The sequence below is a fragment of the Peromyscus leucopus genome, chromosome 8a, assembly GCF_004664715.2.
Source record: "Peromyscus leucopus breed LL Stock chromosome 8a, UCI_PerLeu_2.1, whole genome shotgun sequence".
NCBI lineage: Eukaryota > Metazoa > Chordata > Mammalia > Rodentia > Cricetidae > Peromyscus > Peromyscus leucopus.
In genome coordinates this window covers 24,630,127-24,658,017 of record NC_051085.1, presented here as the reverse complement: position 1 = coordinate 24,658,017, position 27,891 = coordinate 24,630,127, and the positions used below count along the sequence as shown (strand labels likewise).

General features: G+C 38.0%; 1 protein-coding gene across 1 annotated transcript in view; it reads right to left on the bottom strand.

The window, feature by feature from the left end:
- The window catches only part of Rspo3 (R-spondin 3), an 85,487-nt gene that overhangs the window by 37,641 nt on the left and 19,955 nt on the right, over positions 1–27,891 (bottom strand). The window contains exons 2-4 of the mRNA XM_028868329.2: positions 16,549–16,740; positions 14,713–14,859; positions 9,879–10,076 (exon numbers count right to left, since the gene is read on the bottom strand). Coding sequence (XP_028724162.1) covers positions 9,879–10,076; positions 14,713–14,859; positions 16,549–16,740 — 537 coding nt within the window. The remainder of the gene's footprint in view (positions 1–9,878; positions 10,077–14,712; positions 14,860–16,548; positions 16,741–27,891) is intronic.

Below are 27,891 nucleotides of genomic sequence, written 5' to 3'. Positions count from 1 at the left end.
GAAAAAAAGGGTTGAAAGGGATTGAATTGAAAAAAAATAAAAGTACTTGAGGAAGTAAATGAGAGGAGAGTAGATTAAGGGGTTCAGAGAAGTTTCCTTTCGTATCCATTTGCCATGTTAACATAGCAGCTCACTGGCGCATTGCCATGTTAACACAGTAAGGAGCTCACTGGCGCAAGCCGCTGTGCTGGGAATGCCATGCTTGAATTTGTTCCTCAGTAAAATATGCACCTTGTTCTGAGAGTTTGGTTTCACAGTCATACAGGACTAAAACCCCGAAGCTTGAGTGAGGCATTCTCATTTGCAATGTCCCAAGTACAGAGTTTTTAAACCCAGAAACTCTGTTTGATGTTTCCATAACCCAGTTTCCACAGTTATGGTTTGGCCTTAGACAAAGCATCTTAATGACATAGTAAACAGACAATTTTCAATGTAACCAAGAGAGCGTTTCTGTCCAGCGATGCCCCAGAGATCAACCGCAATCCAGCAGAATCCGCTCCTTCACACCTCTTGGGAGGCCTAAGAAGGTGGGCAGTCCATCCTCTCAGACACCAGCACACACCGAGCTTGTCTGTAAAGGCTTCTGTGAAGTCGATGCAGCAAATAAGGAGAGAACAGGATAACGATCTCTGGGAAGAATAATCCTTTCGTGTCTGCGAATGTGGCCTTGTGTCGCCTACGCCAAAGGGGCTTCGGCAACAGCAGCAGTGTTCAGGAGTGGCATGGTTGTGGGGAGCTGGACGGGGCCATGAAAGGAGGAAGTGTCTTTTTGCCGAGAAATGTTTACTTTGTAATTAGCAAAGGACAAGAAAACCCTTTTGCAAGCTACGTTTGGGGGCCCAGAATTTAAATTTATGCTGATGCTCTTGGAGTCTCTCTCTAGGGAACCCTACTAATTGGCAGGAATCTCAGTTGGCCGGAGCAGGCTATGAATGAAGCCAAAGGTCTTGGGGTCATTTCTCCAAAGGCCCTATTAACTCAAGCTCTGTCCTACAGACACAAGCTGTACCTTTAACCCTACACAGCCATTTGAAAAACACACATTAGTCCATCACCACGGGGGTCACAGGAAAATACATATATTTGCCTCGAGACTAAAACAAAATTTAGGCAGATCTATTTGATTTTTGCCAACATAAACAAATGCCTTTGTAAAGGTGTTAGATAACTCTAATGAAAACTGCAGCTACTAGTGCTCTTATTGTGAAAATGAAAACCTTCAACACAGGTTTTTGCTCCAAGAGAGATGAACAGGGTGATCACAGCTCTATGGAACATTAAGCATCATATTAATACCTAGAATATGAAAATCACAGTGAAAGGGGGAGAGTCTTTTCTTCTTTAAATTCCTCACTGCTGCATTCACTGCACTTTAGAACACCTAACAGCACAACGTGGTACTTACGTTGATATTTATCTAGTATATGAGTGTATCTTGGCCTGGCTTTCAAAAATTATTTACTTAAGGACTTTATGTATGAGTGTTTTGCCTGCATGTATGTGTGTACCACATGTGTGCCTGGTGTCTTCAGAGATCAGAAGAGAGCATCAGATCCCTTGGGATTGGAGTGATGAATGGATATTTGCGATCTACCGTGTGGGTGTTGGGAATCAAACCTGGATCCTCTGAAAGAGCAACAAGGGCTCTTAATAGCCAAGGCACCTCTCCAGATCTTGGCCTGCCTTTTACATTTTTTCTTCTAAGTCTTCTTGTGATGGTTAACTCTAATTGTCAACTTCATGCGATTTAGCATCACTGTGGAAATTAAGCTCTAGGCATATCTTTGCTGAGGTTTCTCTATTAGGTTAGTTGATACAAGAAGAGCCGAACTAAATGTGGGTGGCACCATTCCGTGGGTTGGGGTCCTGGATTGAATAAAAAGGAGAAAGTGAGCTGAGCATCAGCGTTCGTCTCACTCGATGCTTCTGAATGTAATCAGTTCCCTCAAGCTCCTGTTGCCAGGGCTTTTGGGGTGATGGACTATGATCTCAAACTTTGAGCCAAAAGAAACATTTCCTTTTTTCTTTTTTAAGCAGTTTTTTTTTTTAAATTTTATTTTATTTGGTGGCAGGTATTTTGTGTCACCCATGGGAAGACTAAGTGGTACACATCACTCTACACATAGGAAGGGACAATAGAGATGACCTCCTGAGCACCTATACTATGTATTATAAAGAAATACATGTCACGCTATACATAGGAAGGCACAATAGAGATGACACCCTGCACATCTATACCATGTGTTATAAGGGAAGACACAGCATCGCCGCAGTAAGAGGTTGGTAATGACTAAGTAACCTTATTCATTGAACTAAGAACAAGAAAAAGATCTCTGGGTGGAAGAGAGACTCACCTTCCTCCCCTTCTGCCCACACTTGCAAGGCAACTTGTGAAGTAAAGTCATCGTTGCCCCAGGCAACAGGTGCAACTTATGTCCTCACCTTGTGAGTCAGGAATGGACTTCTGACTAGCACAAGATAACAGACAGTTGTTAAAATAAGGTAGCCAGTGCTGAGTACATTTTCAAGAATAACTACTTCACTTTTATCCCCTGGACCTGATATACCTTTCGTGAGATTGAACATGGCCCAATTTTGTCCATGTTCAGCCACCCAGCCACATGAAGGAGCACAACTAAGATCAGAATTGGCAGGGGGATCTCTGCCTAAACTGCCCAGTGATAGATTTTTAAATGGATGGTTGTTGTTTTACGCCTTTGTGTTCCAAGGTTTCTTGTTAAGCCCTGTAAGTCTATGGAAACAGCTCTCCGAGGAGGTATCTAAACAGAGGTAAAAACATTGTTTGGTTAAGGGCTGACAGATGCTATTTGTGGTAAGTGGGCACTCTCTCAAGTAACAAAGCAGTGTGTTATTTTAAACACATTAAAGACGGAGTTAAAGAGATGTGCCAGTTAATTAGGTCCCTGCCACATGAGCATCAGACCTGAGTTCAGATCCCCAGAAGTGATGCCAGAGCAAGGCACAAGAGCATGAGTTGTAGCATCAGGCCTGGGTTGAGTAGGAGAGACCAACAGAGTCCAGTAACTCATTGCTAAGCCATTGTAGGCAATCACTGAGCTCAGCTTGAATGAGAAGCCTTGTCTAAAAAAATAAGGAGACCCATCAAGAAAGGCACCCAGCATCAACTTCTGACCTCAGCACCCCCCAACACACACACACAAACACACACACACACACACACACACACACACACACACACACACATGAGAGAGAGACAGAGAGAGAGACAGAGAGAGACAGAGAGACAGAGACAGCGAGACAGACACAGAGAGAGACATTAAAAAGATAGAAACCATTAGATATTTAAATTTGTCACAACCCAAAAGAGTAACCTCAAAGAACATAGGCATTTGCAAAAATCACTTGGGTAGATTACAGTCATAATAGCAATGACGAGGTCTCGGCCAACACAGAAGTCAACACAAATATTTTCATAACCTTAGAAAGGACAGGCCCATATGAATAATATTAACACAAGTATTTATACTACAAATCTGACCACGATTAATAATATTCCCTCTTAGGGAGTTAACAAAATGCAAATGATATAAACTTGGTTTTAATTATAAACAGGCATTAACAACTACAAGTTGACATAAAAAGGTAATATAAACCAAAGAACACAAGCCAGGAAATGAAAGCCTTCCTATTTTCTGCAAAACCTTTCTTTTGACATTAAGAAGCTTGTGAGTGCTGGGAGAAGAGGTTCACGATTTTGATCTCGGCACTTGGGAGGCAGAACAGAGTCCTGTGAGCTTGAGGCCAGCCCGGTTTGCATAGTGAGTTCCAGGACAGTAAGGGCTATTTAGATAGAATGTCTTGAAAATGGAGGAGGAGGAGGAGGAGGAGGAGGAGGAGGAGGAGGAGGAGGAGGAGGTGAGCATAAGTGGAACAGTAAAATGTGTAAAAGACAAGAAATCTAGGAACTGCCATTCACTTTTTTCTACCTCCGTTCAATGCTGGCTGGGTCCTTCCACTTCCGTATGGTATCACTTATAAAAATAAAAGATCTTGGATTGGTTTCAGACCCACAAATGTGGGCAGCAGAGAACCCTCAGAAAGATTTGGCCATTAAAGTTCAAGTTAAAAGGTCTTTCTGGCTTTCTATAGCAAAGTAGAGTAACAATTGTTTCAAACAATTTATGATATATTTGTGCATAACTATGAAAGAAGAGCATAAAATTCCTAACACATAAAGATTATTAGCATTAAAAAGATGTAAGTACTTATAAAATTTATTTGAACATTACACATGGAATTATATATTAAATTATCATAATGAATGCCATGAAGATGGATAAATACATCTCTCTTTTTTTTTTTTTTTTTTTTTTTTTTTTTTTTTTTTGGTTTTTCAAGACAGGGTTTCTCTGTGTAGCTTTGCACCTTTCCTGGAGCTCACTTGGTAGCCTAGGCTGGCCTTGAACTCACAGCGATCTGCCTGGCTCTGCCTCCCGAGTGCTGGGATTAAAGGCGTGCACCACCACCACCCGGCTGGATAAATAAATCTCAACCAAGAAGATTGTTGAACTTTATTCTGTCTAATATAGAATATTTCAAAATAAGAGATAACAGTAGTTATTGTAACTAATTTTGGTTAAAAAAAAGAAGTTAAATAGTCACTGGACACTGACAGGCTTCCTTACTAATGACATGTAGTGAAATAATGGGGTAGGCCCTTTAAGAGAAAATAAATATATTTACACTAAAATTATTGCCCTGTGCATGATGTCTACACAACACTGGAATACCTTTTTAAAAAGTTAAATTTGTGTGTGTGTGTGTGTGTGTGTGTGTGTGTGTGTGTGTGTGTGTGTGATGCCCTATATGTACAGGTGCTCTCAGAAGCCAGAAGACAGTGTTAGGTCTTCTGCAACTGGAGTTACAGGAAGGTATGAGCAGTCCAATGTGGCTGTTGTCAGAATAGCAAGTGTTCTTAATCACTTAATAACTCTCTGAATCCCCAAATATTTTTATTAAAATTCAAATTTCTATATTCTCTTTTTGCAAAATTGCCTAGTGCCTTTATCCCAAAGGTTACGCATGCCCCTTAGAGCCACTATTTTGTCCTTTCCACAATGTACAGCCAGTGTTGGCAAGAGGTCCTCCCCAGAATCTGAATAAACAGTCCATTGTATAGGAGTGCCTATGTCCAAGAAAGGTAACAAAGGGATTATTAAATTATATTGCAACATTTTATCCATATATTATTAGAAGGTATTAGTGTCCCATCAGAAACAAGATAATGCCTATCTCTTCAGACTCTTTGAAGAGGTTAGTCTACTTACAGCAATAGCCAAAGAACTTGAAGATCTCATCCTGAAATGCAAGGATAAGTGTCCCCAGTTAGCTGGCCTTCTGAGAGATGAAAATGGGGAAAAGGTACAGTCTTAGTCTCTAACAATAAAAAAACACATCTATTTGTCCCTGATAACAAGAGATTCACCTATTTGTTTTCTGAAGAATCATTCTGGAAATCTCAGTTGTTCTGAAATATGATTTAGTATAGATCCTTCCTGTAACCCATCTGTAAGTCAACAGGTGTTTAAGAAGTTGATGAAGCTGAGTGTGGTGATTCACATCACACCTTTAGTTCCAGCACTCAAGAGGCAGAGACTGGAAAATCTCTGTGAGGTCCAGTCTAGCATGGTCTACATATCAAGTTCCAGGCCAAGACAGACTTATAGAGTGAGACTCTACATGTAAAACAAAAAACAAAACAAAATAAAACAAAAAGACCAAACAAAAAAAGAAGAAAAAAGAAAAAGAAAAGAAAAGAAAATCAAGGAAGCAAAGCAAACAAAACCCCAAACCAATAAGACAAAGAAGTTGGCTACCCAAAACTTTAGAACATATCGCCATTTTTGTTAAATTTTATAAAAAAGGATCTTGCTGTGTTGTAAAAGTAGTATTCATAATAAACATGATGTATGTTTATAATGTTAGTAGTAGTGTAATGCCCATTTAGAAGTTAACGTGTAACATATCTTCTTTTATGTAGTTTACATATAGTGCTTTACGTCTTTTTAAATGACTGAGAAGACAAAGGCCATCTACAATTTTTTCTGCTAAGATGATGGTATGATAATTCTACACCGTTTTTTTTTCCCCTAGAGAGCCTCCAAATATTTTGTTCTATTTAAAAAGTTCCTTTTTGTTTCTCAGATGGAGTGGGTGCTCATTCATCTCTAGAGAAGATACACCCCTGCTCCAGTTTGTCCATGTCTTCTCTCTTCTATCCCATGATCACATGACACCTCCAAATGGTGAAAATCCTTTTTACAAGTTAAACAAAGAATTGTCTGCATTATTTGTTAACTTCCCTAAACACTATCTTTACAATAAATTGATGCAATGTACAGATGAATAAGAAACACATTGATCCTCTTACACACACACACACACACACACACACACACACACACACTGCTTTACATCAAATGCAGGCACATATGCATACTGTTTCATTTCTCTTGAGAAGGTTACACTAAGCATATCAAAAAGTCAATAATTGTGGACTGACTGCCACTGAAAGTGCATGATTTCTTTGTTTACTATTTCAATATATAGTTTTAATATCTATATGCTACAAGTCTATATGATTGCCTATATAACCTTTTAGAATGAATCTTGTATTTTTTAACACTTCAAATATGTAATTAAGTTGATAAACATCCAAGACAGAGAAAAATTCTACTAGTAATAGCTTTTAAAAGTACTTTATGAATAATTCAAAGCTGAGTAGAAAAGAAGAACATGACAGATAAAGGAAGATAATCCCAAACTGTAAACAAATAGTACACTGGTTATAATTATGAATTGGGACTACAAAAATACATCCTTAGCCTCATTTTCCATAGAGCACAAGAAAGATGGGAGTAATCAAAATACATGTATAAAAGATTTTGTATATTTTCAAAACATAATCCATGGCCGGCGGTGGTGGCGCACGCCTTTAATCCCAGCACTCGGGAGGCAGAGCCAGGCGGATCTCTGTGAGTTCAAGGCCAGCCTGGGCTACCAAGTGAGTCCCAGGAAAGACACAAAGCTACACAGAGAAACCCTGTCTCGAAAAACAAAAACAAAAACAACAACAACAACAACAAAAAAACATAATCCATTCTGTATCTAGAAATTATTTCCTTCTATTTAACTTTTTTGAATGCTTCTTGGAGAGCCATTTCTGGATCTTATCATTCTTCCCTGGAACTTCTGCCTTTGGTAATTAGAACACAGTCGAAAAAAAAAAATCCTGAAAACAAGTCTGCACTTGTTCCAAATAAAAGTGATCTACCTCTGTCCATTGTTTCCCTCTCAGGCAGATCGCAGACGCAAGTTTCAAATCAAGACTTGAGGATGCACTTTATAAGAGAGACCTGGCCTTTTGCTTCACTGTCTTTCAGTGCCACAGCTATACAATTAAAAAAAAACCCTTCCTATTTTTATGGCTCTCTAACTCCAAAATCAGAGCAATTAAGCAGTAGATAGCTATGCGAGAGGGTAGATCCTGTCCTTATCATTTTACAGTGCTTATCTCTTAACTGCCTGAAGATTTCTTCTGTTTACTCTTCTAAGATAAGAAAACGATCAGCTCATCCAGAAACATTAGGTCACATATCTTCCAGTCAACTTAGCCTGCTGGAATCCTTCCTTTCAAAGTGTTTATGCTTACTATTTACATTTAAAAATGCTTCATGGTGTACCACTCATATTTCATAAATGTGTATCTAAGCCTAAGTGAGGACTTGGGTAAGATTCCCATGTCCTATATAGCTGATGGAGAATATGTATACACAGATCACAGCTACTTGTTTTCTTGACTTCTTACTGTTGACAAGATATTAGATAAGTAGACATTAAAAGAAGTTAAGGAAAGTGTCATGGAGGTAATGAATTAAGAGTGTAGTTTTATTCCTTCCTTACATTTTCAACCCACCTTAAGAAATGAAACCAGCACACTGAAATACAAATGAAGAGTAAGAAGAAGGGAAATGAGACTGGAAATCCCATTACAGGGGATCCACAATCAAATTTGAAATATAATAAAACATCTATATTGGTCTAATTGTATAATGTTTTCTGCTTTTAAGTGTAAAGAGTTTCTGTATCCTCAGAAGGACAGAACAAAGATTAAGATCAAAATTTTAAGTGAACTCAAGTTACAGGTTGCTGCTCAAACATCTTTATGGCATAACTTCTCTTTTAGTTGCTAGCTTTAAGAAGTGACATTTATGACATCAATGTTTATGACAGGTGCAAGAAAAGGTATCTTAGAAGAACATATTCTCATATAAAAGAGGAAAGATAATATAGCTTAACTTTTATGGGGTAAGCTCTCCTTCATTTGTATTTTTAAAGGAAAATGTACAAAATACTGATTAATACTGTGGACTTTATAGAAGGAATATGCTTAAAGGCCACATGTAGCTCATTAAATTTCAAGACCATTTAGTAAACAGAAGTAGCCATGCGGCAATGGGTGCATACCAACAGAGTGCTCAAACAGTTGACTCCAAAGCCAACTTTTAAATTCTAAGATGTTTTGAATTAATTGGTAACAAATGCTAAAAAGACCTTTTTCCCTAGCCAATTTTCATTCCTGAAACTAAATTTTAATCAAAACCTCTTACAAATTCACAAAAGTTTGATGTTCTCTTCAACATAACCCCTATCTCCAAAAATTTTAGTACTCTTTAAGTATTGTGTTGCAATGGCACTGGAAGTCTGCAAACATTCTAGTGGTAGCCAAGTAATTCTCCTGATACAATAGAAAGTATTTTGCAAAGCTCAGGTGATCCAAGTTCTTTTTCCTATAAACAATGTTCATCTTTGTAGTGTCCTCCTTGATGTCCCCAAGAAACTCCTTTACTATATGATACTGTGATCATCTGCCTAAACATCTTAGCTTCCCATTGGACTTTGAGTTTAACTTCAGAGTACTCTTCGAGAGGATCCTGCTTAGCTGTGAATCTTTAGGGATTAGAATAATGTGTGGCCACAAAACTAAGAGTTTTTTAATAAAAGCATGTTGAATGAATAAGTGAGGAAATGACTGAAATAAGCTAAGGAAGTCCAGCTGCACAGGTCTCCAGCTCCTGTCAATTAGCTAATTGAGAGGGTCATTTGCAGGCTCATCAGAAGATTACCTATAATTACTTAAAGATACACAACATATCTATAGGCAGTGGCACTGGGAGTGTGACTGAGAAATATGAGAAAATGGTAATTTAAAAATCAGCAACTGCAGTTCTTCTAAGTGAAGTTTATTTCTACTCATGACCTACATGCAAGATAAATTTCTCCTTGGTACTTACAAGATTTTAACACATTCTGACACCGACCATACTGAGGTAACAGGTTCTGCAACCTTGTATGAAGTATATAAAAGCAACTCGGGACAAAATGCCCCCAGCTGTCTTGGTCCTTTGCTTCAAATATGAAACTTAGAATCATTGGCACCAATTTAATTTCTAAGCAATTGTGAAGGGAATGTGTGGGTAGGGGTGTCCCTTTGTTCTGGTCTTACATCAGGTGATATTCACCTGGTGTTTATGAAACTCTCCAAAAGTTCCTAGGCATTAATGAGACAGATAACAGGGAAAAAAAAAATCAAGCCCAAATGCATTTACAGTAGTCTCTTAAAATGAGGTTCATTTATCATACTCTAAAGTTCCGAGATCAGGTTCCATACTAAAAATCATATCATATCTATAATCTGTAACTCAGAGCCATTATGTTCTTTTTCTACACATTTTAGAGCTATGGACACGAGGAATAGTGCCAAATATCCCATATAAAGCTATAAAGTGAAATACGGATCAAGCTGTGAGGGCTCAGAGAAGTTAGTGTGTCTGTACCTCGCTCTCCCTTTGAACACTTCTTTCTTTGTACTATACACGTCCTTGTCTCGCTGGTTGGGGGACACAGGTTACCCTTGGCGGAAGGATGCTGTAGTATTTCTCGGACCCGTGTTTCAGTCCCTCTTTTGAAGCCACACGTTTTTCCTTTCTTCATGCATGGACTCCAGGGACCCCACTCACTGGCTTCACAGTGCACTGAAACCAAACAGACACAGTCTCAGCTGGCTCGCAGGCTCACAGGCACAGGCAGGATTGTTAATGAAACAAACAAGTAGACAACAACAATGATAAAACAAACAAACCCATATATCCTCAATACATCTAAGTTTCTAGGAGAAATTCTGCATATCAACGTTGGACAAGATAATACAAATAAAGGGCAGAAGTAGGATGTTTCTAGTACACATGTTGTTGGGTCCATCCCTTCTTACATTGAATTGGCTTTCTGCAGTGGACCTGGCTCACCCAGACACTAACATAACTACTCACAATGGATTAATGTTCTGTCAGTTTCATAGCACTGCTATAATTATTTTGTGTGATACTTAATAAAGCTTGGGAGATATTGGGATTACCGACTAGAGAATTAAACTTTAGCAGATTTCAGAATTATCTGAAAGCACAATAAAGTAGAGGATGCTGGACCCTACCCTAGAACTCCTGATGAAGTTTTTTTGTTTGCTTGGTTTGGTTTTCCAAGACAGGATTTCTCTCTGTAATAGTTATGGCTGTCCTAGAACTTGCTGTATATACGAGGCTGGCCTTGAACTCACAGAGATCCACCAGCCTCTGCCTCCCTGGTGCTGGGATTAAAGGCGTGTGCCACCCCTGCCAAGTTCTGATAAAGTGTTCAGGATGTAGCAGATGTGCCTTCTTCACAATGGAAAAGATGCTAGGTGCAGACAGGAATGCCGTTTGATGTGGGAACATCTGTGCTAGACAGAGAATGGCAAGCAGAAGAGGCCTATACTCAGTGCCTTCCCTATTTCCCATGCTAAATATACCTAAATATTATTTAGGACTCAGTGAATGGGCAGCTGCCTGTCTCACTTCTGAACTTCTAGCCAGTGATGGCTGATAACTTGCATCTGGACTGAATGTCCTTGCGTGGTTCTTAAAGGGCAGAATGTGCCCATCTGAGGTTCATGGAAGAATTGTTTCCTTTGTGTGAGTACAGTTTCTCTGCTTCTCATTAATAGTTTTCCCAGTAGTAGTAGATGTTTGCACTTATAATGAAAAGGAACACTCCAACGTGCCTTTTTCCTTCCTTCTTTACTTCCCTCCCTCCCTCCCTCCCTCTCTCCCTCCCTCCCTCCCTCCCTCCCTCCCTTTCTTCTTCCCTTCCTCCCTTCTGAGTCTCTATATGCAGCCCAATCTAGTCTCAAACTTATGATCCCCATGCCTCTGCCTCCTGATTACCAATATTATAGGTGTGTGTTCCCCTGGCTGGATTAAAAATGCTGTTCCTGTTTTTATGACCATGAAACCTCCTAACTTACAACAACAGAAATGGCTTCCAATTGTAAACCTTTCAGATAGTACAAATTTGTCTTCATAAGAGTAACTTTTCCAGTAACCTCTTCCATTGTCTTCTGACTTAATGGGTTGTTATTTTGCAAGAATGCCATCTCCTATGACAACCTTAAAAACAATAACCTAAGTGTTCCAGAGATTTAAAATCAAATCTCTACATATAAGTAATTTTTTAATTAAAAATTTATTTTAAATCTACAGATTTAAAATATCTTCATTTTTAATAGCTATTTTAGTTACTTGTAGGTACCTGAACACAGCAAAGAGCCTTGTAAAAGTGAATTAGTTTCTATAAATTTCAATGAGCATTATTGTATCATCTTCAAAATAAACTTCACATTCCATTATACCTTTGTGATTCTGAGCAGAGAATGAAGCAGCTACAGTATTTAATAGTATAATCTTCTGCCAATTATGAACTTTATCCCATAGCATCCTTGCTCTACATTAATAATAATCAATGAGTAATACAGATTAGAAAGTCTCCAGGAAGGCAAAGAGAAGAAGAAAGTGAGTTTGTAAGTTAACTTTGTATATGTGTTTAAAACTAGGATTAAGAGGACAAATTAGAAAAACATTATTTAATATGGAAGCCAGAACATTTCAGGCCTTTCATGATAAGGATGAAAAGTCAAATACATGCTTTGACTTTATGAACCTGGATTTAAAAAATTACAACATAGGTAATTACTGATCTAAAATCAGAAGATGAATGGTTGTAAAGATTAAATTCTGATGTAAATCTTAGATAATTCCATTGGGGAAGAAAATATAACTAATGTGATTAGATAGTAAAAACCTTTAGATCAGCTTGGCATGAAGGGAAGAGATCTTTCTCCTTCAGAAATACTCTAGAAAAGCCAATCATGTAGCAAATAATATGTTTTTGTAGAAAATGGAAACTTTATACAAATGATAGGCGAAACATAAAAGGGTGATTTATGCTAAATTTAGCTTAAATGAACAATGTAGAACTGAGACATAACATTGTGAAAAGATACTTAAGCATGACCTTAACATAGGAAGACACCCATCAATGAAATATTTCAGAAGAAGTAATGTAATGAGCCCCGAGGCCCTACAAAGGGTCATACCGTGGTTGGTTGTCCCTGTGAGATGCAGGGAAAATGCTGGCAAGAACGGGAGGAAGGTGGAACGTGGCTGACTTGGGTTTGGCCACTAACTGCCTGTCCCACAGGAGACGCAGCTAAGGCATGAGCCCTGCCTCTCAGTGTTTAGAGTGGGCCACTCCCCCTCTCTGGCCGTTTGCTTCTCGAAGAGGAACAGCAAGGAAGACAGGATGGCCGTGCAGAGAGAAAGCAAATATCTGGAGTCCAATGTGGAAAGAAGATGCCCTGCTGCAAAGGTGAAAGCCTACGCTTAATTTGACTTGGGGACCACGAACATGGATACATTGTGATGCTGACCTTTCACGCCATTCTTATATGGGGCAATATTTTCTGTTTCAAACCCTTCCACTCAGTTTAGCTTCTTTTTAAAAAGGAACAAAAGCTAAGCTACAGCTCTAAGCAGGGGAAAATAGTATCCAGTAAGCTGTTGAGACCTCAAGCTAAGGGGCTAATCCAAACACTGAAACTTGTGATGTGTTTTGCAGCCCACATTTCAGCTCTATGGGTCCTAATCTTCCATACTTGTTACAGGGCCAACTTTGATAATCCTTTGGGTAGTGAAGCCCTTTATCATTTTCTCTGATAATCTGGGGCAAGTCTGTGCATGCTGTGTCTGGGGACCCAATGCCAAATGACAGGAGCTGGTCCTGAGCAGAAGTTGCTGATCTTAAATACAACTGTGTCTTAGGTCACTTATTCAGTAAGTGGCCACTTGGCTGCTGGTGCCTATTTTAAAATATATAATCATCTTCTAAAATTTATGGTAAGAAAGAAACCTGGTAACACTGGAGATATAAAACCAAATTTCTTTGAAAGCTAATCCCACAGTGCCACATGTTAAGTACCCTCCCCCGATAGGAAAACATTAGTGAATGCTTTAATTCATTAATTTAAATTTATTAATGAGTGTTAATGACTGAGTGCTGCACCTTCAACAACTAACAAAACTTAAATATCTGTCTTTTGTTCTGGGTAAAGAAATCCCACAAGCTTCCATTAATTCATCCTCAATATGTGTTCTTGACTATTTCATAAAGTATTTTCATTTTTTTCCCCATTGCTTGGAACTTACTACCTCTAATCATCAACTCTTAGGATGAATAGGCTAGAAGAACTCTTATGGACCTTTTACCCTTTCTTAAGTTGTTTTTTCTGTGTTTTTATTGACTAGAGAAAAGACCTAAACAAACAAACAAACAAAAAAAGACACAGGCTGATTTGAGATTGCTGTTTTCCAGTGCTTCTGACATTAACTTTAAAATATCATATATTCATTTTCTTCTGACAAAAAAAAAGAGTGTACAGAAATAAAAGTTGTAGTTGTCCTGAAGCAACTATATAAGCCACCAACTTATAATTATTTCTCCAACACTTTAGATTCTAACAGAAGTGTACTGGGGCGAGCCTGGGGGCACTCCTGGAGACTATCTCATGCCGCATCAGGAGGCTCTGTGTACACATGCCAGCGTTGGGGCAGCATCAAAGGCTCCTGCAGCCACTGCCCAAGGGACTTTTGAGTTTTCCTTTGCTGTTTTCTCATTCAGTTTAGCATCTGCTCCACAAGTGTGCATCCAACTCATAGCTCTAGTAGCTGTGTATCACTTAAGAGAGAAAACATACTCTGGCGGTGATCTGTTATTTAGACAGGCAACTTGTGAGAGGGACCTCCCCTCCAGAAAACCAGGCCTGCAATTAATCAAACGTGAAACTCTCTCTCTCTCTTTTTGTTCTTAACACCTGTACAAGAAGGCCGCTACAGCACTGATGACTATTTTCACAAAAAATCAACTTTGGTTATGGGTTGGTATTAAATTTAAGGATTTTGTAAAACTCTTGGTCAAAAGTGGAAGTTAGTTGAGTTCTCCCCCCCTCTTCATTGTCTCTCTGAAATATAATAAATCATTGATTATCAGAATAGTTTGAAACAATTACAAGTTGTCCTTAAGAAACAGCAGAGCACTCTTAAGTAACCCATGATACATGTTGGATATGGCCCCTTAAACATAGATTTAGGACGGCCTCTTTGTAAGCAAAAATGAAGAGGGCACTAGAGATAGCCTCTCTGGTTCTTATGGAATCGGGCTTTGAGAAGAAATTTCTCAAATGAAGACTGCCATTGTCATCTGGGGTGTTTCTCATCCATTCTAAATGTTAGAGGCCTTCCTCACCAATACTGACGCATTCCATAGTATGGTTGTTGGCTTCTAACCCTTCTGGGCAGCTGTCGAGGCACTTTCCAAGGTGTAAGTAAAATCCACTCTTACACTTTGTGCAGAAATTTTTGTTGAAACAAGTATCACAGTCGGCTTTGCATTCTGAAAGAGAAACACAGAAAAGGAATTGTGACTCTGTTATCTTTTCCAAGCTATTGCTGGACATCTTCCCACATACATACAATTCTTGCATCCAAGTTGAGGTTCAATGTTATTTTACCAGACTGAATTGAGGACTCTCCCAAAGACATCGAGTCAATAAACATCCGTTGCTGTTTTCCAAATTGTGATACAGAGTGTCTCAGGGAAAATACCTTGATAATATACACTGGACACCCTTATTTCCAGCATCTAAAATACAGATTACTCTAAAATCTGAAACATTTTGATCACTGACATCATGTTATAAAAATGTCATAGATTTTGGATGATCAGATTAGGAATATTCAGCCACTAAATTCTGTACAAGTATTCTCAAATCCCCAAACCTCCAAAACCAAATCTGGTTCCAGACAGTTCATATAAGAAGTATTCAACCTGTCCACCTGGCCAAATAGCTCTTTGCATTAAATGATAGTAATGTTTCCTTATAATTTGAATTAAATATACAGAGATATTATATTCATACTGTTCTAAAGGGATATTTGTCCATTCGACAAACATGTAACTGTCCACTATATGTCAAAAGTTATAGATAATGGTTCAGTTCATGGGGATAATGTCGAGCGTTCACAAAGCATGCCTTCTAGAAGGAGACACAGTGAGCACTATCATGAGTGGACTCTTATGTAGTGATTACCATACTCTATGATTATTATGAGTATTTTGCATTATTGTTACCTAAACCTTAGCATAAACCAATACATTAGTCACTATAATAACTTCCATTCACAACCCAGATAACAGAGGATCAAGTCTAGCGAAGAACTACAGATGCAGGCGACCAAAATCTGGTTCCAGAGTGGTAAGTGTTCGAGAAAATGGCAACCACAATAGCAACAGATAAATGTGGGAAAAGCAGACAGGTGACTGAGAAACGGGAGAGACCTGTCCTTCTGGATGAGAGGACCTTGGAGCATCCCACTGAGGTGACGCCTTTAGAATCTTGAATGAGGGAATAAATAGCTTCCAAAACGTCAACGGAGCCAGTGAAGAACAAAAAGTGCAAAGGCAAATCTTGACCTGGGAAGCTCTTAGGAGGGCGGTAGTAAGGCTGGCACCACATGGAAGGGAGTTACAGGCTCGGTAGCCTGGGCATGGTGACCCGAGGCGTTCCCTGGTTTACACCTCTCAGGGTCACTTGGTTTCCATTGCTGGGACTGGACTTTTGGGGTCAAGAACACTGTGCTCATACACTATTTCCAACTGACAAAAGAATGTTTTCGTTGCTATACTGGGACCTTATAGGAGCCAAAATAACTGACATAGTTCTTCTAGTTATTGAATACTTAGATTTTATAATGGTAATGGGAACTCAGCTGGTTCTGATACCTATTGTAACTTTCAAGGGAGTGATAATCATGTTCTTGGCTTTAGGTTTTGTACACAAACAAACAACAAACCAAAAAACAAAAACAAAACTGAGTGGAGTTTTTTTTGTTTTTTTTGTTTTTTTTTTTAAGTTGGTAGTGGAAGTTTTCTGCCCTGAGGGCTAAGTCTCTGTATCTGTTACCCTAAATACTATGTAAATATTACTTGTTTTTTGACTCTTTTAGCTTTATTAGAAGCTCTTTTATTCACGAGAAATCCCCCGAGGAGGAGATAAAAATATAAAGTGATATGGGCACTTACTTGTACACTTATTTATATCTGGATATCGAGTTCCGTAATATCCACTTGGACATGAAGAGAGACACACTCCTATCTGCTTCATGCCAATTCTTTCCAGAACAAAAAATAGTCTGGGCTTACATGACAAACATCCATTGTAATCTGAACACGTCGCACAGCCTCCTTGGCAGCCTTGGCTGACGTTAGGATGCACTAGAGAGACAAAACAGGAAAACAGAAGGAGAGGTTAGACCGTGGATATAAAATTAAACGACATGTTGGTCTGTGATCATGTTATTTTAGTTAGCTTTTAATTTGATGATAGTGGGTGAATGAGATAAGGTGTTCCCTACCTTTTGTTTCAACCTGGATTTCTTTAACTGTAAAAATAATAAACATTATTTTTAATGTTTAATCTCATACATTTGTGAATTTGTAAATTCATAATATCTTTGATTGAAATTATTCATCAAAAAAGAAAACCTCAGTAAAATATATTTACTGATGTAGTATCAAGGAAAACGAGGGATTTGGGCATTTTGTGTTTTGTTTTTGTTTTTGTTCTTAATACAACGAAATAGGTAAAATTGATTTGATTTTGTGTGTGTCACAGATGAAAAGCATGCATCTCTGATTTCCTCAGCAAGTGTGATACCATGCACTTGAGTGAGGAGGCTGGGTAACGACATTAGGTCTGGAACATCTATTTTCAACTCTGCCGTAAGAGCACAGTTTTCTCTTTGATCCAACTCGAACTGATTCAGAAACTACATTAGCATCTTGTCACTGCCCAGTGCATTTCTGAAATATTTCTCCTTACCATTCAAACTGATATAATGTAAAAACTTGGCATTTAAATATTATTAGTAAGTCTATATAGATCAAATGCCAGTGCTTATCATAATTTATGTGTACTATTTTGTCCTTTGGGAGAGAAGTCTTAGAGTTTTTGTGGCCCCATTTAAATCTACTCATTCAAGTAAAAGACACATTTGTGGAGGATGCTAGTCTAATAGAAAGATCACTATCAACACGCTTTCCCAGATATCTAACAGTCATACATGGTCACTGGCAAATCTGAACAAACATAAAGAAATATCAGAGTCATCATTTACTTGAGTTCCTCTCACTCACCTTGATTATAGGCATTAATTATATGCCATCTGATAGGACTAAATAAGGAGCATGCTTCATGTTGCCAGTGTTCTTTCCAACAGTGTTCAATGTTACCTTCTTTCCAAATGGATTCTCTGTACAAATACAATGCTAATTCTTTATAGGCCTTTCTAGATGCCAGGAGGAAAACCAATCCTTCGAGAAGCAGAAGTTGATATACAGGTGTCTATAGGTATCTTAGCAAATTTCTGACTTTTTTTATTGATAGAGGAAGGTATAAACATCAATAGACATGGCCACTATTAATCTGACTTTGCAGTGATGTTGTGTTATTAAACTCTTTATTGAAGAAACAAAGCTCTCCAGTATTATGGTGCCACACCAGGAAGCAGAGCAGGAGGGGACCTGGGGTCTGGGCAATAAACTTCAAAGCTCCCCCGTTAATAATCTTTCTCCACCAGCTAGGCTCCGTCTAAAGGCTCCCCCCATCCCCACCCCAGATATTATCACTTACTAGCTGGGCAACAAGGTTGCAAAACATGAGCCTGTGAGGAATACTTCATATTTCAAATGTAGTAGTAAGGGAAGGTGTGAGCTCCGATAGAACTGTACATTATTAGTCCATCTTCACAGTGATATTTGGTTATTAAGTTCTTCATTGTAAAAACAGAGTCCTCTAGGCATAGTTAGAAATGGTACCCATAAAACCAAAGAGCCTTCTCATTGGGGTATATGGGTTAGCTACACAGAGGTCATTCGGTTGACCAGCTTCCCCTGGCCTGCAGGAAACCATCTCCGAATCAGCCACAGGAACCACAAGCAATTCATTCTCATTCCAAGATGTTTCATAAATAAACTGAGGAAATGTGTGGGGGAAGGGAGGTCTGCTTTTCCTGTACATGCTCTTCTGTCGGGTGGGGAGGTTCTATAAAGTTGGACGAGGAGGTTTTGCCATTATGGGACCTGAGGGACTTGTATGGGAAACTCCTTTCCAAGTATCAGGGTCATTTTTCATGCCAGAGGCTCGGTCGGCACTGGGGACTTGGAGAAAATGAGATCCTGTTCTTAAGCAGGGATGCACCCTCAAAACAAAAGGTGCAGGAGAGCTCTAAGTGTTCAGAATCAATCAGAGTCGAAGGCAAAATCTAGAGGTATAAGTGCAACCTGGAAAGATTTTAACAAAACCTGTCTGTGGAAATACCATACTTGAAAAAAAAACCCTGCTTCCTGTTTAGTTAGGCAGTCATTTCAGGTTCAAAGAATATGGATCCAATTGGTCTTCACCAATATGTCGATACCTCTGAAATGTGGCTTCTTAAGAAAAATGTGATTTTGAAATCGTATGTACCCTAAAGCCTTTATGAATTATGAAACAACTTTAAATAGATCAGTTATTAATATTCATGTGATTTACACTTTCAGGGCCTCAAATATTAACATTCCTTAAGATGTTTCATTTAAAGAATTGGGTCTGGATGTTCATAAACTTCTCAGAGACAGTTCTGAGTGGGTCTAACGATTGGTAACCATTTCCTGTGACATTGGAACATATGCCAAGACCTTGCTCAATTCCCTGCTACTCCAAGACTTTTCCCAGTGAAATGATGCAAGTCAACATCGTGATATAACAAATTTTTCTGTAGTTTTCATTAGGAACAAAGTTTTGAAAATGCAAGGGGGGCACAATGGTCCCAGCTTGTGGTGGGGATTTGCTTCTTTGTAGTCAGACAATGTATGCTATAGGTGGTGATGTTTGAGTACAAAATGACAAAAATAAATGTTTTCTTGGGAAAGTTTATATGGTGGCTATGGGAAATGACCGAAGTTAAGACTGTGAAGTTCAGAGTCTGGGATCCTGTTTTTATGGGTGAATACTGTAGTGATTGCTTTCATGAATGCTGTATAAGGATCACTGAAATTATAGTCAGTATTACACAACCAGATACAAATTTCCCAAACTTCATCTTAAGACAAGAGCTTTTTACTTTTTATATGGAAACCACAGAAAACTTTGGATTGCCTGTAAGAACTCTTTCAGCCATAAAATATTGTGATTCTAAGACAAAAAAAAAATAGAATTTTCGTTTGTCATGCGTCTTTCACTTTGGCCCATTCTATTGACTTTATTTTTTCCTTATACATTATTATATTTGTCAAACAATATCTTTCTATGTTGTTAAATATGAACATTGGAGGTAGTGGCAGTGGAGACATAAGGGATGCTTTGTAGAAGTTTCCACTCTGTCTTAGAAAATAATTGGAGTTACCAGCACATACATGTCTATGGCATGCTAGAGCAGGAAACACCATCAATGCCCCAATTGAAAAGTAGAGGGCATGAGTTTGATGCAAGGGTATATAAGTTGCAGGTAAAGGAAGAATCAGGACTCTCCAGAAGACTGGAGGCATTAGGGTGTGTTTCCATTATGGAATCCTTTGTGGAACATGGAGTAGCAATCATTCTGTTTCTATCTGGGGAGTGATGTGTTGTGATTTCAATTAAAACATTTTTTCCCTGACGGCTCAGCAGACATGGAGATCATAAGGTACTTAATGTGATGTTCTAGGTAAAAGCCTGACAGTAATTTCCAATAAGCTAAGCAGAATGATATGATAAGGATTGGATGAATATTCCAACAGAACCAAGGTGGTGTAATCAAGCAAATATGATAACCAACAGACATGACCTGGACAAGAAAGAAGTTTGAGAAGTTGGGTTTTTGAGTTATCGGGAGAGAAGGTGCTACTTAGGCTGAGAAATCCTGCAGGTGGAGAGTTAGAAAAAGGTTGAGGGGAAAGAAAAGTCTAATTTATAAAAATGTGGCATAATATGACATGATCAAACAGGAACAGAACTTACTTTGGAATGTTTATTGGGGATGCACATGGGATTCTCTGGTAGCTACTTAGGGTGTTGAGAAAGCCCTGAAGGATTAAAGAAAAAGGAAACATAGCAAAAAATAAAGGATATTTTGTAAGAGAAAAAGGTTGAATTACAATCAAATTTCAATGGTACCTTGTATCTTTCTACAACTTTGTATGTGTCATAAAATAGCAAAATTTAATGTGCCAACAGTTCTGTGAGCTGTGAAAGAGGAAGTTATCAGGATGATTCACTTTTGAAACTCCAAGCTGGGTCTGAAGAACACTGAAAATTACTAAACAACTAACAACTGAAATCAAAGATTGAAACAGACATCTTTGGTGTCTAATAACTCCCTCTGAGTATAGGTAAATGTTAATGTAACGGGGACAGATATGAATGATAAAATGAGTAAAATTCACAGGAATTCAAAATTCTTCAAATGACCTAGCTGCTAAGTGTCAAGTTGTGACTTGTAGTATTAATGCTGCCACAAACCGACTGCAGTAACAAATTTCATGTAACAATTCAAAGCAAGCTTTATGGGTCTGCCTTTCTTTACTCTATTTCTAAAGTTCAACTGGAAGTGTAGAAATCCATTGTTTTGTGTTGCCGATTATTATCCATGCTTCTCATTTATTTGTGACTAGAGTAACTTTCAGAAATGCAAATTTAATAGGCTTTAGGTTCATAAGACGAGCTTGATTGAATTCAGTGTAAGTGCTGATTACATAAGAGCAATTTGGCAATTTTATAATTTATATAATTAAAATGTAATGCATTCACAATTTTGATAAATGTTATTTAAACCAAAAAATAAGGAAGCAAGCAAACAAAAACACTCGCCCAGACCCTACCAGGGGCCTTGAGAGAAAGAAGAGGGAGAAGAGACCTCATATTCACTGTGGTCTTCTTGTTCAGGCTCTCTCCTCTTATGCATGTGTTCACACTGAGTGTCTCAAGTTAAAGAGTTTATTTGGTTTGATAATTTCTTGATAGTCTTTTTGATAGTTCTTAGCGTCTATACAGAGTGACTATTTATTACATTGATTTTTAATAATGAGTATGATTGAAGGATTTAGCCAGTAATATAAAAAGCTATATAATTGTGTTTTTAAAGACAAGTGTTAAACTGATAACTATTTAACAGAAAGTTAAACAATAAAAGATTTTTATAGGAGAAAAATGTGAATTTTTGTGTTTTTGTATTTATTTATTTATTTATTTATTTATTTATTTATTTATTTATTTATTTTTTTGACTAAGTTAGGGAAAGTACACAATCAAGTCTCTCCAATGCTGGTTGCAACAGCATTGTTTAACTGTATTATTATAGAGTGATATTATGGTTACTGAAAATTTAGGGACGATTCATGGCTCCTTTAATGCCTAGTAAGGTCAATTTTAAGAAAGATCAAATGTTAAAAATTAAAATTACTTGATAATCTTGTGCAGATTTTTGGTGACTACAACAAGGAAATATTGAGAATTTTTTTGTTCATTTATAAATTAAACCTTAAATTTGACCATGACTGAGCCTCCACAGCCTTTTAACCAATTTGGAGGATTTAGGTATAGGTATCAAAGTAGGGACAAAAGCTTATTTGAATGTGTATAATTATTTAATGGGATATAACACTTTTTTTTCTTTTTCTACTTTTATTTGTTCATATGTGTGGGTACATACAGAGTATTGAGGGTACCATTGGGAATCATCATCAATCACTCATCTTATTCAAGGAGATAGGACTGCTCATTCAAATTTTGAGTTCCCAAATATGTTTAGTTTCACTAGCCAGCTTGTTTTATGGACCCCTTGTCTATGCAGTCAGAGAGTCTAAGTCAGTGGTTCTCAACCTTCCTAATGCTGCAAACTTTTAATACAGTTCCTCATGTTGTGATGACCCTCTCAAGCATAAAATTATTTTTGTTGCTACTTCATAGCTGAAATTTTGCTACTGTTATGAATTAAAACATAATTATCTGTGTTTTCCAATGGCCTTAGGCAACCCTTGTAAAAGAGTCATTTGACCTCCCCCCCCAACACACACACACACACACACACACACACACACACACACACACACACACACGGGTTGTCACCCATGGGTTGAGAACCACTGCTCTGATTACAGGTAGGTTCAACATCCATTCAGAATTTTTAGGGACTCTGGGGCTCTGAACTCTGGTCCTCATGCTTTCCTGGAAAACTCTCAACCACAAGATCATCTTTCTAACCCCAACACTATTTTGGTGTTATCCCCACACTGTGATAACTGGGTAAAAAGTTTATTCATGACCCTCTACTGTTTTTATTGTTTAATAATAAATTGTTGAAACAGCTATGTTTATGGATGTAAACACATGGAAATGTTGCTATTTTTAAATGTTACTTACCTATTGAATTTGATGTTTAATATTAGTATATTAAACAATTTAAAATTTAACTGTTATTTAAATATACATATCTATACAGGCATGTTCATATGTATATATATATGCAAACACATATATACACATTTGGTTTAACACACATACACATCTACCATACTTCACTTGGTGTTTTACCTGTACATAGTCCAGGCATTAAATTTAGTTTCCTCCAGGGGAATCTCACTGGGGAGACAAACCACTCTTAAGGGTAGGCTGCATGCCCAGCAGTAGATGGCCAACAGAAAATAAACTCAGTGGCATCTTCTGAGTTTCCTTGTCTCATAAAGTCATGTCAGAGCTTTTTTTTTTAAATTAAAATTATATATATATATGTATACATACATATATACATACATATATATTCACTCTTTTTACTTTATAGGTCTTTGTGTATATTATGGCTTCCAATTTAGTGTTTTTATGAGATTCCTGAGTTTGTAAACGAGTGGGTCTCTGCATCTGCATATGTTTCTTGTGCCTTTTCTTGGGATCTTTTCCATCTCTTTGTTTTGTCCAATTCTTATGTATTAGTTTTTTAAAATCTTATCTCATTGTATTGTATCCCTTAGAAGCCTGTTTGTTTTCTAATGAGAGACAGAACATGGAGAGCCCTGGTTGGGAGGGAGGAGGGGAGGAAGTGAGAGGAGTAGAGGGAAGGAACACGTAATCGGAATATAGGCCAGCTGGTGATCCACTATTATTAAAATGCAAGGAAACACTGTTGTTCTTCATGGAAATAATTTCTTTGGGAACTTGGTAAGCCTTTTTTTCACTTCCTAAATAATACTTTCCTATCGTAAGTCTAATATTTTTATTCTGTAAATATTTTAAAACAAATCTCTAGCTACATAAGCTGAGGCTGACATTAAATACTGATTGGCTATTTTTTTTTCCCCCACGAAAACCAAGTCAGTTCAAAATGCTAAGAAAATCATAGTGGCTGTATAACTCCTGGCATCTACTGTATGCGGAACACTTGGTAGTTAGATGTAAGCTTGGTTAGCAAGGGCCAAATTTATAGTAACTCAGTGCTATGGGGTCATGACCATGAATTTAAGATGGATGAAAATGGGCTTAATTGTGTATGGATGTAAAAGAGAGGCTATAAATTAAGGTTTTCAGTTAAAAACCCCTTATGTTTTATATGTGTTATATGATACAGAGAATATGTGGGTTCTTGATGTCATGTTGTTAAGTAGTTGATAAATACATGAATGGAGAACTAAATAAATAGAGATGATCTCAGATCTCAGGTAAATATGGCACAGAATCATTCAGAGATGTTACTATAAACACAGTGGTGAGGTGAGGCATTTTGGCATTATTCTTCGTTTGAGGCCCGGATGTTGGGGAAAAACCTTGGAAGTCATCCTTGAGCATCCAAGGTAGAGTCTACCTTGTGGAGGATCAGCAAGTGCAGGGTTGACAGCAGTGAGGAAGGACTCGCCATGAGGAATAGCATGACAGTCACCTGTGAAGTTCTAGCACTTGAGTGACAGGTGATGAGATTAGAGGAAGGTAGAATCCAAGCCTCCAAACCCTTCTTACATGAAGTCCACAGGTCAAGTGGGTGTGGACTCTGTACTTTCTAAATATCAGAAGTAAAGGAGAGAAAATATTTGGTCTGATAGTGCCATTTGCTTTATTTTTTTTTTAATCTTACAGGTCTTGGAAAAGAGCAAGCATCACATATTTCACCAAAAAATATGTTCTCTTATTAATTTTTTATATTAGAGGAAGTGTTCTAATGAGGCACAAACTTGGGAATTTGCATTCAGATTCCAACCCTTGAAGAGTTTGTGCATCTGTCTCCATGTTCTTTTATGTGAGAACATTCCATTTCCCCTCTGTTCCCTCCTATCTCCCACCGGCAATAATTTTAGTTTGCTTGGGGGTTTTAAATGTTCATTCCCTTTTTAATGCAATATATTTGGGTGTTGGGGTAAGCAAAGAGAAATGGGAAAGTTATGAAACATACGAGAGGTCATAAAAGAGTAAAATCTCTCAAAATATTGCAGTCTTGCATATAGTCTTTTCCTGTATTTTTCTAAATCTATTAGTAATGTAAATTGGAATGAATAGTAATTCAGAACACTAACACTTTGGCTTTCAATTCTAATAAAAGTTATATAAGAGTCTCCACATTATGTTACTTACTTTATTCATTAAAAGAATAATAATCCATGGATAGATTTCAAAGTTGACTCTTATAATAGGAAAAAATTATATTAATTTCCTTGTGAAGAGCTATTCTGATCTGCTGGTTCAGTCTGATCCTGAGACTGTATCAAAGGCATCTGAAGGATCAAAAGCAAAGAATCTGTTCCTTAACCACAAATAGAAACTCCATCCTAAAGTGAGTACATTCTGCTCTGGGTTGAAATGTAAGGTACTGAGTCAGCATCGCCAGCTGTTTCTAAGGGAGGGGAAACTTCCCTTTCTCCAAGTGGCCATGTTCCCAAGTGGAGGTGAACAGAGGACAAGAGGGGTTGGGGAGGGATGAGGATCCAGATCCTGCAGAGAGCCAGGACTGTTGATGAGTTTGTGGGTGGTAAATAACAGCGTTTTTCAGGAGACAGGTCCAACAGTGTTCATCCAACAGTGGGAATCATTATGTGTTCTGGCCTGGCTAACAGAACCATTCCCCCCGCCCCCTTTTAATGGGAGAAATAATTAGTCAACATAAACAGAAAATGTGATAGTTTAATGGTACTGACTCTGCATGGGTGTGAAGCCATAACTACCAACTCACATTCTTGAGTGAAACAAACTTCTGTCTGTGCGGAAAAAACAAACTCTACTTTGTTATATTATGAATAAACTTGGATCTTCGTGCCGCATAGCATGCTAAAGTAGCATATCTGATGGCCGAAGCCTTAGCATAAGCAAACAGCAGGCAAAGATTTGTGGTGTTTTAATAGGCACAAGAAGATGTGCAAATAGCAGGCGTACCATTAAAAAAAAATACCTGGCTTTATGTGTCGCATTTAAAGTTCAGACCAGAGAAAAATAAGTAACTCTTTCTCCTAGATTCATGAAATTACGAATGAAACAGAAGAATAAAGATGCGCCTTCCTGAGCGAGATACTTTTGGGAACTTTGGTGCTCACCCCTGGCATTGGTGCCTCATCTGGAAATGAGCCCTGCATACTTCCCGGAGGAGGCCAAACAGAGTGGTGAGTATGGGCTCTCAACTCACATTCTGGTTTGGAATTTCAGTTCTATTTTTCTAGCTAAATTACTAACATTTATCTCTTAATCCAAGTATTCATTTGAAAATTAAGTTATTAAACACTTTCACCCTGCTAGCTAGCAAACATACAAAGATGAATAACACAAATTACCTGTGTCAAGAGAGTTGGAAATCTGGTTGTTTATTTTGGCATGATTTTCTTAGCCTTTTGAATCTAGGGTTGTCTATCTGCAGTACAGGATCATCCACTTGATAAATACTGAGAAGTATTTACAAAGACATTGTGCAAAGTATCTAACATTCTTACAGACACTCATTAAAAATCCATTAAGTACCATGACCTTCTAGCTCCCGTTCCTGGAAGACCCACACCATCCCATTGTTCCTTATTAGTATTTTGACCTCCATGAATATTCTCAATGAAGCACAAGTATCTGAAATTCAAATATAAGATCCACAAATGATAGAAAAACGTGATGTTTGTCTTTCAGGATCTGGGCTCAGAATTATTGTTTCCAGCTTCATCCGTTTACCTGTTAATTTCATAATTTTATTTTTCTTAACAGCTGAGTAGTATTCCACAGGGTAAATACATCGTGTTTTCATTATTTATTCATCAATTGATGAACATTTAGGCTGTCTCTATTTACTGGCTACTGCAAATAGAGCAGTGGTAAAACATGGGTGAACAGGTATCTCTAGCATAGGCTAGAGAGTCTTTTGGATATATGCTCAGGAGTTGTGTAACTAGATCATTTGGTGGATCTGTTTTCAGCTTTTTAAGGACCCTCCACACTGTCCATGGTGGCTACATCAGTTTGCACTACCACCAGTAGTGAATAAGTGTTCCTCTTTCCCTACATCCTTGTGTTCACTCAAGGGATAGGAGACAGGAGATTAATGGGACAGGAGGGGTGAAATTGGGGTTGGGGTGAGATAACAGGATAGAGAAAGGAAAAATAAGAGGGGGCAGGAATAGCACTAAGATCTTTTGAGAAAGTCATGCAGAAACCTACCTACTACTATAGGAGCTTACACGTTCACACACACACACACAGACAGACACACACACACAGAGAAAGAGAGAGAGAGAGAGAGAGAGAGAGTGTTAAAGTGAAGTCACTCTATAACAGGATGATAATGCCCTATGAGAAATCACTAGCTAACAAAAGAAAAAACAGTGCCGGGAATGAGTTGTACCTCCTTTGCAATTGTTAGCCAGGGAGGTGTTATATAGCTAATACTATTGATTACCCTCCAGAACTTTACAGTTAGACCCTATTGCTGAAGACACCATGTTCTAGGGTCACAGAACATGAAAAATCAAGTGGTTAATCACTTAGGAGCTTGATCCTTACAGGATAATTTCCATACTACTTGAAGGTGCTGTACAGGCTACTATAAGATAAAAGTAATCATCAATCTTACCAAGGTGTGATTCTTCTGAAATCTAATAATGACTGGCTTGAAAAGACATGCCCACTGATGCAATAGTGACATGAACATCCTGGGAGTAATCCATCACTTTCCGGGTGAATTTAAGTTCTGCTCTACAAGGTAAAACCACTACTTAACAAAATTGTCAGGCTAAGAACCTGTGACTAGTTAGATCATAGACCTGAGGGGAGAACTTCCTATTATTATTCTGCTAAATGGACATAGTATTCAACCAGCTCCTAATGACTTCCTGTTATAGATTAATGCTTCTCTCGTTAAAGAAGCTTCTATTAGCAGTATAGAGAGATGGGCATAGAAACCC